The following is a 17,159-nucleotide window of genomic DNA, read 5'->3' as shown; positions in this document are numbered from 1 at the left end:
CTTCTTCCCCCAAAATCATCATCTTATTGTTGGGGACCTGAGGAAATGAGAAGCAGATGGACAGGTCCTATAACATATCTCAAATCTAATTGTGTCTCATGAACAACTTGGTTTCCTTAAATGGCAAGTGAGGAAAGATTGAAGAGATAAGTTGACTAGGGAGTAATGCTTGATTAATGTTTGCCCCTATTATTATTACAAGTAGATACCAAGAGAAGGGATTAATATTGAGAATAAAATCAGAAGCCAAGGAGAGCTAAACCAACATAAACAAGAGATTCTCTTTGTACAGAAAGTTCATTTCAAAACAATGTAGCTCAGAAGAACACTCTCAAAATGAATTAGATCACTTTATTTGGATGAACATTTATTTCACTTTATTTTTCTCACACTAGCTAATATTGAGTATCAGAACAAGTCTATATACTTAGATTTCATTTAATTTTAATAAGACTTCATTCTAATGTGTATATTAAGAAGTAGAAAGAATTTAATTGTTCTATTTTTGCCAATTTTCTTTTATTTGATGTAATATTTTCTTGATAATATCATTTAAAATAAAAATGACAATCCTGTCAAATTAGTCTGTTTATGCAGTGCTATACCAAACTATAAAAAATTATTTTATAGATCTAGAAAAAATAATAACAAAATCATCTGAAAGAACAAAGGCTCAAGGCTATCGAGGGAATCAAGTGGGTGAATGGGAAAGAAGATAATCTAGCCAGGCCAGATCTCAAACTGTATTATAAAGCTGTAATTATCAAAACAAGATGGGGGGGACAGCTAAGTGGCACAGTGGTTAAAGCACTGGATTCAGGAGGACCTGAGTTCAAATCCAGCCTCAGACACTTGATACTTAATAGCTGTGTGACCCTGGGCAAGTCACTTAACCCTCATTGCCCCACCCCCCCCCCAAAATAATCTGGTACTGGCTAAGAGACAGAGTGGTGGATTGGAGGAATAGAATAAGTATGAATTACATTATAGGAAATAGTCAAAGTAATCTAGTATATGATAAACCCAAAGATCCAAGCTTTTGACACAAAAACTCATTATTTGACAAAAACTGCTAGGGAAATTGGAAAACAGTATTAGCAGAAACTAGATACAGACCAACATCCCACAGCATATATTAAAATAAGGTCAAAATGGGTACATGATTCACACATAAAGAGTGATATCATATGCAAATTAAGAGAGCATGGAATAGTTTATCAGTCAGATTTATGAACAGGGAAAGAATTTAGGATCAAAGAAGATATAGAGAGCATTACAAAATGAAAAATAGATAATTTTGTTTATATAAAATTAAAAAGCTTTTTCACAAAGCCAAGCAACCAAATTATGAGGAAAGCAGAAAACTGGGAAAGAATTTTTGCAACAAGTATCACTGATAAAGACTTCATTTCTCATATATAGAGAGAACTGAGTCATATTTTTAAAAATACAACTCATTCCCCAATTGATATGAACAGGCAGTTTTCAGACAAAGAAATCAAAGCTACCTTTAGTCATATGAAAAAATGATCTAAATCACTATTAATCAGAGAAATGCAAATTAAAACAACTCTTAGGTACCACCTCACACCTATTAGAGTGGCTAATATGAAAAAAAGGAAAATGTTGGATGTTAGAGGGGATGTGGGGAAATGGGACACTAATCCACTGTTGGTGGAGTTGTGAATTAATCCAACCATTCTGGAGAGTAATTTGGAATTATGCCCAAAGGGCTATAGAACTGTGCATACTCTTTGATCCAGCAATATTACTACTAAGTTTATATCCCAAAGACATCTCAAAAAAGAGAGAAAGACTTAGTTGTACAAAAATAATTATAGCAGGTTTTTGTGTATGTGTATGTGTGTGGTGGCTAAGAATTGGAAATCAAAGGAATAGCCATCAATTAGGGGATGGATAAACAAGCTATGGTATATAATTGTAATGGAATATTATTGTTCTATAAGAAATGACAAGCCGAATGATTTCAGAAAGGCCTGGAAAGACTTGTATGAATTGTTGTATAATTGTATATATTGTTGTATAATTAAGTGAGCAGAACCAGGAAAACCTTGTACACAGTGACAGCAATATTGTTTGATGAAGAACTGTGAATGACGACTATTCTCAGCACACAATGATCCAAGAAAATCCCAAAGTATACTATCCACCTCCAAAAAACTGATATTGATTCAATTCAGAATGAAGCATGCTATTTTTCACTTTCTTTCATTTTTTTCTTTTATTTGAGTCTTCTTTTATAAAATGACTAGTATGGTAATGTTTTACATAATTGCACAGTATAACCTATATTTGATTGTTTAACCACCTCAGGGAGGGTGTTGGGAAGGGAGGGAAGCAGGGATAGAATTTGGACTCAAAACTTTTAAAAAAATGTTTATCTTTTTAAAGTATTATTTAAGGACCAAGAAAAAAATGGATTTGGAATTGGATGATTTTGAATCATATGGTTTTGTTTGTTTTAAATAATGAATCTAATTAGTTGGTGACAACAGTCACTTTGAATTACATGTTATTAAATATAATAACTTAATACTAGCTTATTAAGGTCTTGTGTTATCTTAAAATTAATATATTAGATAATCCTGTTGCATACTTGTTTATGCCTTTGATGATAAATAATTCATAGCACATTTATACTATATGTAATGAAGCATGTATTTTCATCATTCTGTAGAATATTCTATTGAACAGCTAATTGATAATGGACCAGAAGAGTCTTAGAAAGTAAATGACTGTTAGGAAAGTAAGGTAGAAAGGAAGATGTGTTTTGTGTGTGTGTGTGTGTGTGTACACATACATTTATATGTGTAATATATCATATAATACAAGGAGATAAACATGTAATCTGTATAGATGCTTTATTATATAATATAATCTATATATTAGACAAAGTGCAATATATAATAGAGAAAGAGGTTAGAGAGAGAGAACAATTAAGGTTTTTTTTCTTAGAATAAATCTCCTAGATTTCTCAGTACCCTGAAAGAGATTACTTCTCCCCACATGCTCAATTTAAGAGGTAATATGGCAGAGTCAAGAATATCTAGGTTCTAGTCCATCCTCTGACTAGTTGTGTGATCAGGAACAAATCTTTTAAGTGCTCAGTGCCCAGTCTATAAATTACACAAGAGTTTCCAATCTGTTTTAGTGGAGGGAATTTTCAAATGGAGTATACAGTACTGATCAATTCATATTGTCTAGTTCAAAAAAATCATTCACAGTTTTTATCTAGGAAAGACTATAACCCCAGAGAAAATGTAATCAGCATATATGTGTGTTTATAGATATATTTAGATGAACTATTTGATTCATGCATTGTCATTTCAATTGTTTAGGGGATAATTACATTAATCTTGGCCACTGACATGGCAAGACATGCAGAAATTTTGGATTCTTTTAAGGAAAAAATGGAAAATTTTGACTACTCAAATGAGGAACACATGATTTATGTAAGTAGACTTCTGATATTTCATCTCCCAGTAATCAGAATCAACAAGATCTTTTGTTTATATTATCATATTTATATGCAGGATGCAAAGCCTACAAGCTTGCAGTCATAGTTTGCTTTGTGAGCTTATAAGTATTGAGTGGCTATCAGAATTTTGCCCATTGGCAATCCTATAAAAGACTATTTGTGCCCCAAATATGACAGAATCCATAATAAGTGTACACTGATAAAATGAGAGCAGAAGGATTACCCAAATACTTTGTGTCCTGCTTTTAATGGATGATGGTGGGCCTGCCTCCCAAGCAAACTAACCAGGAAGACAATAATGTGGAACTTACTTTTGAAAAATTATTTGACTTTTAGCAAATAATGGTGACTTACAAAGTTCCAGTTGATTTCAAGAACACTGAGGTACTCCTATTACTGAATAACCTTGAAATATAATATATTCTCCAGTCTCTATTATGTGATCAGCTTTGTATGAGAGAAATTGAAGAAATGAATTAATTTTACTCTACATTCTTGTGAATACAATGAACTTTCTGCCATCTGGCATTTTATTAAATTGAATTTTATTTAAAACAGGCAAATTTGCACTTCCACAGTAAAGTGAATAAGATCACTCTTCAATGCTGCAAGTACTTCAAGTGGATCATCAGAGAAAGATTTATATTCTTAACCCTTTGGGTTTGAAATTGGCTGTGTGCTGTAGTTCAGAGAGACTAGGAATTAGAAATAACTAAGCTCATGTCCCGGCTCTGCATTAATATTAGCTATATGACTTTATGCAAACCAATTAATTTCTCTGACCCTCAGTTTATTAATCTATAAATGGATACCATTTTATATATGTGTATATGTATATATATGTATATGTATATATATATATATTTCACAGGATCATTGTGAAGATTAGATGAGGCATTATGGAAGGTACTTCAGGGTACCCCTAGAAGCCTGAAGGGCACATACAATAATAAACTTGCTCCAAGAATGTGACTGGAGAATACTCATTACACCTAAGTCAACTTGTTAACATAAATGTTCAATTAGTGATGCTATTTAACAGTGAATCTTGGAATTCCGTGATCTCCAAGGAATCTTAGCTACTTGGACTACAACAATCTTCAAGGGATATAAATTACAGGTGATATAAAAGACATGGAGAAATTCATGGTGGATATAAACTGCAGTATTTTCTCAATAATAACCCATGTGTGAGGAGTGATGTAAGGATATTCGAAAGGAAACTGATGATTTAAAAAAGGAGGTGTGCTGATCCTGTTCTACTAGCAAGGTATAACAATTGAACAAACCAAGTTTTCCATGAAATAAAAATATCTAGACATGACCTTCAAAATGTTGGGTGGATTCTTTATGGAGGATATAGGGAAGAACCACAGATGATAAAAACTATGGATGGGTTGTGATCTGCGCTGACAGAGGGAGAACTCAAATTGATAAGATTTTAGATCCATTGAAGTATTTAAGTGGACTTATAAATGACGAAACTAAGGATGAGTAGTTGTGACTTACCTAAAGGCTCAAAACTACCTAAGTGTGATGAATCAAAACAAAGGCTTTCCTTACTCCAAGTCCAGTGTTATTTCTACTAAACCATAGCAGAGACTAATGGATAAGAATATGTACTCTCCTTAGTAAATCAGCACATCTGCTATAATATAATCTGCTTCCTAGCAAATACAAGGCATATGAAAAGAAATTTTTAAATGGCCTTTGCAAAATCAAAATCCACCCGTCGACCCTTGAAAAATCCAGAGAAGGCAAATAGGAATAGGGAATGGACCTTTTATTTCATTATTATAAGGAACTCTCAGGTTAAAAAAAAACTTTATCCAACAATACAGGTCAGTACTTTCTCTGAAATTTGGAGTCTTTAATAAGTTGCCTAGATCACTAAGAGATTAGGTGACTCAGGGTCATGAGAGAAAAGTCTATGTATGGGAACATATGCCAATTACCTGGAAAAGTCAGAAATTGACTTGTAAATACATTTGTCTAGGAATATTTATTATAACTCTTTGATAATAAGCCACCTTCTTTCAGCTAAAGATGATATTGATAAAATGTTGTGATATATCCAATGAAGTACGGCCAATGGAAGTAGCAGAACCCTGGGTTGACTGTTTATTAGAAGAATACTTTATGCAGGTAAGAATGCCACAAAGTTAAACTTCATGCCAAGTCATGTTTTAATAATGGTCAATAGTTGAAAGATGTGCACCGAGATGGAGATGTGCATCTCCATAGATGAAAAGAGGCAAATTTTATAAAACTAGAGACATTGTCACTAACCTATATTTAAAATGAAATTGGCTACAATTTTTGAAATCAAAGACAATGACAACCCACAAATGCTAATATAGTTGGATCGCTACTACCCCTGAATGCCCTCCTAATATAACTGGTCCAACAAACTTCATGGGAGTCAAAAGATAATCAGTCAAAAAAAATTTAAGCATAAAGTCCCTACTGTGTGCCAAGCCCTGTGGTAGGCACTGGGGAGATAAAAACAAAAGCAAAATAGTAACATGAAGGAGTTAAGGAAGAGACTACGCAGATTGGTAGATAAGTAGAAGATAGATAAACAATACATACATACATACATAGATGGATAGATGGATAGATGGATGGATGAATGGATGTAAAAAGCAAGTACCAGATAATAGTGGGGGAATGCACTAGTATCTGCAGGTATCCCTTGAAGGAAACCAGGGATTCTATAAGGCAGAGGTGAAAAGGAATTCATTGTGAAGATGGGAAATAGTGGGAAGGCATGACAGCAGGAGAAAGTGATATGTATAAGGAAAAATAAGGCTAACTTGACTGTCTACTGTCCAGTAAAGTGAATAAAGGGAAACATTTGAAATAATTAGATTGTGAGTTACTTGAAAACAGGGACTTAATTTTTTTTAAATTTGAATCTTCAGTGTTTAGCACAATGTTTGTGAATGTTTGGTAACTATAGGTAGGTTGAGTCCACATTCTGAAAGTCTTTATATGATAAACAGAAAAATGTATATTTGATCTCAGACATAATAAAGAGTCACTGGGGGGTGGCTAGGTGGCGCAGTGGATAAAGCACCGGCCCTGGATTCAGGAGGACCCGAGTTCAAATCCAGCCTCAGACACTTGACTCTTACTAGCTGTGTGACCCTGGGCAAGTCACTTAACCCCCATTGCCCCGCAAAAAAAAAAAAAAAGAGTCACTGGAGTCTACGGAGTAAGGGAGTGATATGGTCAGGACCATTTCTTTGGAAAATCACATTGGTGGCTATGTGAAAGAAGAATTGGAGTAGAAAGAGACTTGAGACAGGGAGGCCCATTAAGAAGCAATTATAATAGTCCAGATGCAAAATTATAAACACCTCAACTACAATGGTAACTATGTGAGTGTAGAGTATATGAAGAAAGAGAGAAAAGTCATGAAAGTAGAAATAACAAGATTTGGCAACTGACTGGACATGTTGGGTTGAGTGAAAGTGAGAATTCAAGGGTGACACCAAGGTCGCAAACCTGGTGAATAGAAGGATGCCTTTGACAATAATAAGAACGTTAAGAGATGGGTAGGTTTGGGTCAAAGATAATTAATTCAGTTTTGTACCTGTTGAGCTAGAGATGAATGAATGAATGAATGAAAAAAGAATTTGTTAAGTGCTTTCTGTGTGCAAAGCATTGTGCCAAGTGATGGGGATACAAATAGAAAAGTAAAACAGTCCCTTCTCTCAAGGAACTTATGTTCTAATGAGGAGATAACACATATGGAAGGTTTGAGAAAATGAAATGGAAAGTTCCTATGATCCTTGTTTGTCATTTCAGTCATGTCTGACTCTTCATGACCCCATTTGGGGTTTTCTTGGCAAAATACTGTTGTACTTTGTCATTTCCTTCTCCAATGGTCCTTAAGTTGCAGAAGTAAAGCAGATGGCTATGCCATTTTAATGTAATTAACACTGATGAAATCATATAAGTTTCTGATGTTGAATCTATGGAACTCAGCTCAGTAGAGAGACTAGGACTGGTCACATAGATCTGAAAGTCACCTGTACAGAGATAATAATTGAATTCATGTGAGCTGAGATCACTGAGAAGCTATAGAGTCAGAAGAGAATAGGATCTAGAACAGAGACATATTAGGAGAAGTGACATCATCATAACTACTCTCTCTTGCTTCTCCTCCTTATCAAATCATTCTTTCTTAGTCCTCTTTGTGAGCTCTTCATCCAGATCATGCCCATTGACTGTGGGTATCCCACAAAGCTCTAGCCTAGGTTCTCTTCTTTTCTTTGTCCATAGTATTCCATTTAGTTATTTAATCAACTGTCTATGTTGATGATGCCAATTTCTCTCCTGACCTCATTTTGCATCTTCAACTGCCTACTGGACATCCAGAATTAGATGTCCCATAGACATCTTTTAGCTTTGTAACATCTCTCACATATGTCCTGTACAAAAAATTAATTATTAATAACTATAACTAACCTGGAAAATTGTATATAATTGGATTTATGAAAAATTATGATTATATGAAAAATGATAAATTTAGAAAAATTATAATTAGGCCGTAAATCCCTTCGTGGTTGCCATTAAAATGTGAAAATATTTTGTTAACTAGGGCTAATTTGGGGGGCTAATCTGACTGGAGGACTAATCTGGGGACTGTCGACTGTTTGGCTGTCTGACTTCGTTAATTTAATATGGGCCGTTTATAAAGTTCCACCACACTGCTCCCAAATTTATAAACTAAAGATTAAGAAGCCTCTTAACCAAATAATCAAAGCAGAGTTTATTTATGAGATACTATTTCAAATTAGGAATACAGGGAAATAAAGTACAACCTGACTGCTTTCCTGAGGTCTCTTTCCACTGCGTCTCTTTCTCACCTGCTGGGCTTTGAACTTCTTGAATACAATAAGGGCCTTAGCCATCTCTGGCCTCAGGGCACATTACACTTTTCCTGGTTTGTATTAAGACCTGTAACCTTCTGTCTGTCTGCTCTATCACTCTTTTGCCTGCTCCTAGTCCTTCTCGTCTTCTCCTACGTCCTTGTAGCCCCATCTCTAGTCTCCAATCTTTGCCATCTCCTCAGCCGCCTCTTGACCTCTTCTTGTCGGTCCGAACCCCTGAGTCTTGTCTATCTAGTCCGTCCTAGCTCCTTCTTTATCTAGTCCGTGTCCCCCCCCCCAGGGGGGGGTGTCTCACTCCCACATCTATATATACCTTTTCTTCACTCAAATCTCAGGGCTTCCTTCGCCCCCACAGACCAAGCTAATCCGCCAGCCAGAGCTGCAGCTGGTGGAGGCGGGGGGGGGGGGGGGGGGGGGGGGGGGGGGGGGGGGGGGGGGGGCGAGGTGCTCTACAACCTCCTGCCTCAGCACAGGCCATCCGGAATCCTTCAGATAGTTCTGCTCAGGTCGGAGGGAGCTGGGGCTTTTTTTTCCCCCCAGCTGTCTGACCTGGCATCTTGTATAGCCCACGGGGCTTTTTCACTCAGCTGAAGCTGAGGAGGAGGGGGAGAGACCCTGAGGGCCTAAGGCTTTCTAATCTCAGCCTAAAGGTAGGGTCCCCAAATCAAAATAAATTTCCACAGTCCCTTTTCTCTCTCTGACACTACCACTACCCTGGAGCAGTTCTGCATCACCTCATGCCTGGACTATTGCAATTGCCTTCTTGGTTGGTTTCCCTGCCTTCTGATTGCAAACAGGATAATGATAAGTTTAGTAATTAAAGGTACATATACTCTAAATATGGAGAATGATTGAACAAAAAAATGGATAGCATTTATTAGGCACTTACTAAGTACCACACACTATGCTAAGCACTAGGGATTCAAGTCCCTCCCCTTGAGGAGTTGACATTCTAATGGAGAAGAAAACATGTATTGGGAAGTGGTATCCAGAGAAAAGTATGTTGGTTCAGAAATTCACAGGGATAGCAAATGAAGTCATGGGAAGAGACAATAGACATGTTGTTTAGAAGTAATAGGAAAACTGATTATGGTTCTCAGGGTAAAGTTGGAGAGGTGAGAGGCACAGTGTGGGACACACATAGTAGAATAATAGAGAGCAAGAAAATGCCCCAGATAAATGACCAGAGGGAATATGAGTTATGGTTTGAATGGGCCATTCTGGGGCTGGCTAGATATAATGGACTATGTGAATCTGTGATTTCTCACTCATTAATCAGGACAGCTTCAATAACAGAACATTTATAATTATTTAATGTTGAGCACATGAATAGGGTGATTTCAATCCTTTCAGATTTCCAAAGAATTTAGCATTTTTCTATTTATGAGTGCTTTGTGCATCAGCTGAACTGCTATTCCAATGATATATTTATCTTAACACTAGAACAAGGTGTGTCAATTAATGCAATAGTTTTTAAATAATTTTTATCATTTTATGATAATATACTATAATTTCTCCTATCTGTGCAAATGCACCTTAAATACAAATAATTAATTATAAGCAAATGTTATAATTTTGCTCTGAAATAAAAATTTCCACCCTACTATGTCTAATATATGCAAATGTACTGCATCAATTGATGCACCTTAGTCCTTTGAGGCATTCTTTAATTCTAGTCTTTAGAAAACTGTCTCCTGCATTTACCTCAGAGTGACAGAGAAAAATCTGAAGGACTTCCAGTGGCACCTTTCATGGACCGAGATAAAGTGACCAAAGCTACAGCCCAAATTGGATTCATCAAGTTTGTCCTGATCCCAATGTTTGAAATAGTTACCAAGGTAAATAACTGACATTGGATTATATGTTTCATATATAATAATTTCATAATATGTATATGTATTGTGTGATTAGAGAGATAGATCCAAGTCTTCTGAAAAATTTGACCACAGTCTCTGTATTACCCAGTTAAAAACTTAACCACATTATCAGTGGTGCTCTGTGTTACCCAGTGAAACTAGTTCAATGACATGCAATTACTCCCAAAAGTGATGTTTGTGGAAAACAGTTTTCACTTAGAATCATGAAATCTCAGATTTTGCTAAGGGTCTCAGTGACCATATAGTACAACACATACCTTAAAAATAATTCCCGGGGCAGCTAGGTGGCGCAGTGGATGGAGCACTGGCCCTGGAGTCAGGAGTGCCTGAGTTCAGGTCTGGCCTCAGACACTTAACACACACTTACTAGCTGTGTGACCCTGGGCAAGTCACTTAACCCCAATTGCCTCACTAAAAAAAAAAAATAAAAAAAAAAATAATTCCCCCGGGGCAGCTAGGTGGCGCAGTGGATAAAGCACCAGCCCTGGATTCAGGAGTACCTGAGTTTAAATCCAGCTTCAGACACTTGACACTTACTAGCTGTGTGACCTTGGGCAAGTCACTTAACCCCCATTGCCCCACAAAAAATTAAAAAATTCAATAAATTTAAAAAAATAATAATTCCCCCTACAATATACTTAACAAGGGGTCAATCATGCTTTGCTTTAAAGCCTCTGGTCAGTGAGAACCCACTACTCCCTGAGATGGCCCAATCTACTTTTGGGTAGCTCTGATTATTAGAAATCATATGTCAAGCCTAAATTTGCCTCTTTGTAACTTTTACCCTTTGTTACTCATTCTGGCTTCTGAAACCATGCAGAAAAAATAAAACCCTTCATTCAGATGAGGACCCTCTCATATCTACCCATAATCCACCTTCAATTAATCTTCTTGGTATGAAGGTCATCTATGCCTTCACCCAGAAGCTGATCAATAGCTACCCTAAAATGTGATACCCAGAACTAGACACAGTAATTTAGATATGATCTGACCAGTAGAGGGTGTTAGGGAGAGGGGCAGAGATAAGTATTTATTATAGTGCCTATCACATGCCAGGCATTGTACTAAGTACTTTACAAATATTATCTCCTAGATATACCTACCTGTATGTTGTTCCTCACAACCCTGTAACAGTAGGTGCTATAATTGTTTCCATTTTACAGATGAGGAAACTGAGGCATACAGCAGTTAATTGCCTTACCCCGGTTCACAAAGCCAGGAAGTGTCTGAAGCTAGATTCAAACTCAGGTCTTTTGGACTCCAAGCCCAGCACTCTATCCTGAACTACATAGCTGAGCCACCTAATTGTCTCACTAACATCTTTCTTACCCAGGACACTAGGCCTCTTTTCATACAAACTGAAATCTCATTAGAATTTTTGTTGCTGTATAAACTATAACAAATTAGAAGGAGAAGAAGAGGGATAGAGAAAGAGAATTTGGAACTCAAAATGTTTTTAAAAGGATGTCAAAAATTATTTTTACATGTCATTGGAAAAAAATTTTTTTTTAAAAAAGAAATGTTTGCTGCCTTATAACACTGTTGAATTATATTGAACTTGAAGTTTTACTAAAAACCCCAGATTTGCCTCCTTGCAACTTCTACCCTCCAGGCTCAAACAGAATAAGTCAAAATTTCATTACTATGTGACAACTCTTCTATATTCCTGCCAATTCTTCTATTCTCCAGTCTAAACATTTATCAGACAAATTGCTGGAGATTCACACTCCTTCATCTTGTACTTGTAAGGTATAAAACAAAACAATACTAGTGTTGCCTCGGGCATCAGATATTTTACTCTTCCCTAAATTTGGTTTTGAGTTCTAAATTCACATAAATTTACATTTGCTTCATAGTTATTAATAATTTTGTACCTATTATACCATATGATCTTCATGAGAATGCCATGAAATAGGGAGTATAATTCCTTCCAGAAACTTCAACTTGGGTCTTCAGACTCCAAGTCCAAGGTTCTTTTCACTGTGCTTGTCTAGAATTGTACAAATAAAGCATATAGGTTCTGTTCCTATTTCAAATTAGTGATAGTCAGATGAGCTCCACCTGTATCAATAGTGCAATTAGAATATGCATATAGAATATCCACCTATATGAAAAGAAGAGTAAGACACATTTATTCTTGTTACTTTTCATTGTTTTAGGAGTAATGAAATATTTAAATATGTGTATTTATTTCTTCTAGCTTTTTCCTATGGTTGAAGAATTGATGCTTCAGCCTCTTTGGGAATCTAGAAATCGTTATGAGGAATTAAAAAAAATAGATGATGCCAAGAAAAAGGTAAGTCATAATAACATCTTATTAATGATACATGGGGGGAAAAAAGAAAAAAATGATACATGGGTACCTACTAATCTTTCTTGATCATATATTGAATAACCTTTAAGATGATCATATTAGCTGAAAATAACATTGATATATTCTACACAAGAATAATTGAAAACTGGGCAGCTAGGTGGCGCAGTGGATAAAGCACCAGCCCTGGATTCAGGAGGACCTAAATTCAAATCTGGCCTCAGACACTTGACATTTACTAGCTGTGTGACTCTGGGCAAGTCACTTAACCCTCATTGCTCCGCCCCCCCAAAAAAATGAAAGCACATTTCAATTTTTTTGAAAAGCAATACGTTAATAATTAACTCTTTAAATATAGAAAGGAGACTCCTCCAAATCCATCTTCATGCTATAGTTCTTTTTTTCCCAAAAGAAAAATGGCACAATATGACAAATCTGATGGCTATTCAGTATGTTCACTGGTTCTGCATCATATCAAGTATTATAGTTATAGCAGTGGTGAATGGGATTATTCAACCATTCCTATTTGCCTCCATTTAGCCAACTACTGACTCATTGCTTAGATGGATTTCTCAGTATAAATGCTCCTCTACTCTGGAAAAATGTATAAAGAATCTGCAATTTTCTCTCTTTTCTAGTTCTAAGTCCCCAGTCAGAGATAGCACTTTGGAAAGACCTCTCAGTGTTAGATATGTCTCTCTTTCTCAAATAATTCTCCCCACTCAATTGTTTCCTCCCAACTGTATATCCAACAAATAAACCCAGACCAGTAAAACACCTGTGGTAAACAATATGGTAAAAACAAAGAACATAATTAAAACAAAGAGAGTAAACAAACTTTCCACACACTCAGAGGGAAATGTTTTCAAGCTTCCATGAGTTGAAGAAATTGAAGAATTGAAGAAATTATTATTGAAGAATTAAAGAAATTATTGTTATTAATAATAACTATCATTAATGTATACTTTAAAGTTTACAAAATATTTTACATGTTAGCTCATTTGATTATCACAATAACCCCGTGAGGTGAGTGCTATTACTATATTCATTTTGCAGATGAAGAAAATGAGACCCATAGAGGTTGTTATTTGCCCTGAGAAATGAATAGGCAAAAATATAGCTGTAAAAAAAATTGATACTACTTGTTTTTCTATGTAACATGAGCTATACATAGTATGCACAGATATTCACTAGCTACTCCTGGCCAACTGTATACAGTATGTGACTTGGTACATCATTGCAGCGGATGACACACTTCCTGGATGTTTCAGTCATATTATGGCTTAACAGTAAAAGGACTTGTTGCTTAGACCTGAATGGTCCTTGGTCCTCGTCTTTGACAGTAGCAGAAAAGTGATAATTCTGTCAATTAAAAGGAAAAACAACTTACTAGATCCTTTCTTTTCCTGCAACCCTCCTAGGAGCATCACATTACAGAAAAATAAAAGTGTACGAAAGAAAATTGCATACCAAATCTGGAAGGGAAATCCAGCAAGTGCAAAATAAAATTTCAAAAAGAAAATTCAGTATCCAATAACCTTAATCAAAAATATCCAGAGTTAGGACAAATTCAACTTTAAACTCAAGTTGTAAAAGACAAAAAATGAACATAAACTTATAATTCAAGAATATCAAAACTATAAATGTAGCATTGCTGTTTTCAGTGCTTGAAGTAATCATGTAAATAATTCTACTAAAAAGAAGCAGGAAGAAAAAAATCAATATGGTTTTTAAATTCTCAAAGCAGAGAAAATAGAGATAACTATAAGAAAGAGATATTGCTCCCACTTGTAACTAGAGGTAGTGTTTTCTGACCGGGTATGGAGGTTCAGGTAGAAATTGAAAGCAAAAAGAGACTGATCCTTCTCTTCTTCTAGACCCCCCTTTCAGAATTTTGGGGCACAGTCACTTTCTAGACCACACCTTCCTTCTCCCATCAGATGGCCCTTCTTTAGTCCAGTCCCAACTTCATTGAGAATGTCAGACCATCTAATCAACCTAAAGCTTGATTACTCATAAATTATCCTGAATCACATGGTTATTATCTCTGCTCTTCAAAAGCTTATGAGTGGGGGCAGCTAAGTGGCACAGTGGATAGAGCACTGGCCCTGGATTCAGGAGTACCTAAGTTCAAATCCGACCTCAGACATTTACCACTTACTAGCTGTGTGACCCTGGGCAAGTCACTTAACCCCAATTGCCCAGAAAAAAAATTTACTCACCTTCTCTAAAAAAAACAAAAACAAAAACAAAAAAAACTTATGAGTGGGGGCAGCTAAGTGGCGTAGTGGATAAAGCACTGGCCCTGGATTCAGGAGGGCCTGAGTTTAAATTCGACCTCAGTCAGACACTTGACATTTACTAGCTATGTGACCCTGGGCAAATCACTTAACCCTCATTGCCCTGCTCAAAAAATAAAAAAAGCTTATGAGTTATTAATAAGTCTAACCCATACAAAAGTCCCTCAGTTGGCTCAGGACCAACTGAAGAAGTTGAGAAGGGGAAAGGGGAACTAGCATTTATTAAACAACTTGTATGTGCTAGACACTGTGCTAAGCAGTTTGCAAATACCTCATTTGATCCTTATAGCAACCCTAGAGGGCAGGTGCTATTATTATCTCCATTTTGCAGATGAAGAAACTGAAACAGAGGTTAAGGAATTTGCCCAGGATCACATAGCTAGTAGTAAGTGTCTGAATCTATATTCTAACTCAAGTCTTCCTGACTCCAGGAGGGCTCTATCCACTGTGCCACCTAGCTGCCTCAGGTTGGGGAAGAAAAGAACGCTTTTCCCTTCCACTCTTCTGTTTGTGGAGACTAAAATATAGTACTTTAAAAAAAAAAAGTGGGGGGGGGGCAATAAGGGTTAAGTGACTTGCCCAGGATTGCACAGCTAGTGTCAAGTGTCTGAGGCCGGATTTGAACTCAGGCACTCCTGAACCCAGGGCCGGTGCTCTATCCACTGCACCACCTAGCTGCCCCTAAAATACAGAACTTTTAAAGATTGCTCCCAAAGCATTTATGGATGCTTGAAAAGAACTCTTACTCAAATTTTCTAAGTGTGCTGTTCCTACTCTAATTTGCCTAGCACATTCTACATTCTGTCTTCTCTGAAATGTAAAAATAAAGCATCCAGATCCTTTTCATATCCCAAATTAGGGAAGGTCAGATGAGCTCCACCTATGTCAATAGTGCTGTTACAATACTTGTATAGAGCATTTCCTAGCAATCACAATGAGCACTCTGCTTTGCTTTTCATACCATTCAAGGACCTTTTACTGGGCTCTCCATGTGTTCCACAGATCACATTTAACAGACTACAGATGTAATCCTGTGGATTTTATAGTATTGGTTTGGAATTTTGAATCCTCCCACAAAAAACACACATATATGCACACACACCAATACCACCAATATTTCCCTTTTCTTTTTCCAGGCCATCTATGAGGAAAACTAGAAGACTGCTGGATTCAGTTATGGATTGGTCTGCAAAGTGTCTTGGGATTCTTCAACACTGAACAAAGATGATCCTTCCTGAAGTCTTACAGGACCTTATTTTCTAAGAACTGATGGAAAAACTAAGGGAAGAGGGGAGGGAGGTGCTGGAGGAAAGGAGAATGGAATTCATCATAGTTTATAGAATTTTATTTTTAAACTGTCTTTTAAATAACATATTCTTATACAGAAACGGGTACTATTCTTACTTTGTACATTTGTGTGTAAAATAGCTACTTTTGTTCCAAAATAAACACTTATTGAATAAATGTTTAATTGAAAACAGGAAGCATTTCTACTGTTCATGTATATGGGGAAGGACATTTGTACTTTTATCTAGAATGTATTTTAGAACAATTGACTAGCATAATGAGGTATATAGATGACACCTAGCTACAATATTAAAATTTGGAATGGCATATGTGTACTGGCAAATAGAATGTGTTTGTGTAATGTATTTCTGCAATAAGTAAGACTGAGATGCATACATATGTAACGTGGACATATAGGATATGATATTGTCAGCCTACACAGTATTAATTGTGGATATGCTGATTCAGTATGCTATGAGTCCATGTAAACATGTACAATGATTGTGAATGAAAACAAAAATATACCCATTTCCAGTGAAATGATTATTTAAATATTTGCTCTAAAGATTAGGGAGAGCAATAATTTCAAAAAAGTTGAAGTTTTAGGAAGGCAAAGCTACTTTTGACTAGATTCTTATCAGAACTATTTGATAAATTATCCCTTTAAATGTTCTAGGGATATTCTGCAAAACAAGACACCCATGGAAGTTGAAGACAAAACCTATTATTTATATTTCTGCTTTAATTCTTCCTGAAAAAGAATTAGACATACACTAAGCCATATGTCTTCCAACTTCAAGGCTCAGTTTGTTTTTGTTTTTGTTTTTTAAGCCTAGATCATTTTTTTTTTTTTTGCAGGGCAATGGGGGTTAAGTGACTTGCCCAGGGTCACACAGCTAGTGTCAAGTGTCTGAGGCCGGATTTGAACTCAGGTACTCCTGAATCCAGGGCCTGTGCTTTATCCACTGTGCCACCTAGCCGCCC

General features: G+C 36.2%; 1 protein-coding gene across 2 annotated transcripts in view; it reads left to right on the top strand.

Moving 5' to 3' along the window:
• The window catches only part of PDE9A (phosphodiesterase 9A), a 171,630-nt gene extending 154,567 nt beyond the window's left edge, over positions 1-17,063 (top strand). For both annotated transcript variants that reach the window (XM_043995793.1, XM_043995794.1), the window contains 5 exons: positions 3,360-3,473; positions 5,540-5,644; positions 10,110-10,238; positions 12,478-12,573; positions 16,025-17,063. In XM_043995793.1, the coding sequence (XP_043851728.1) occupies positions 3,360-3,473; positions 5,540-5,644; positions 10,110-10,238; positions 12,478-12,573; positions 16,025-16,045 (465 nt within the window). In that variant the 3' untranslated portion in view covers positions 16,046-17,063. The remainder of the gene's footprint in view (positions 1-3,359; positions 3,474-5,539; positions 5,645-10,109; positions 10,239-12,477; positions 12,574-16,024) is intronic.
• The last annotated feature ends 96 nt before the right edge of the window (positions 17,064-17,159 follow it).

The sequence above is a fragment of the Dromiciops gliroides genome, chromosome 3, assembly GCF_019393635.1.
Source record: "Dromiciops gliroides isolate mDroGli1 chromosome 3, mDroGli1.pri, whole genome shotgun sequence".
In the NCBI taxonomy this organism is placed as follows: domain Eukaryota; kingdom Metazoa; phylum Chordata; class Mammalia; order Microbiotheria; family Microbiotheriidae; genus Dromiciops; species Dromiciops gliroides.
This window is presented reverse-complemented; position numbering and strand designations above follow the sequence as displayed.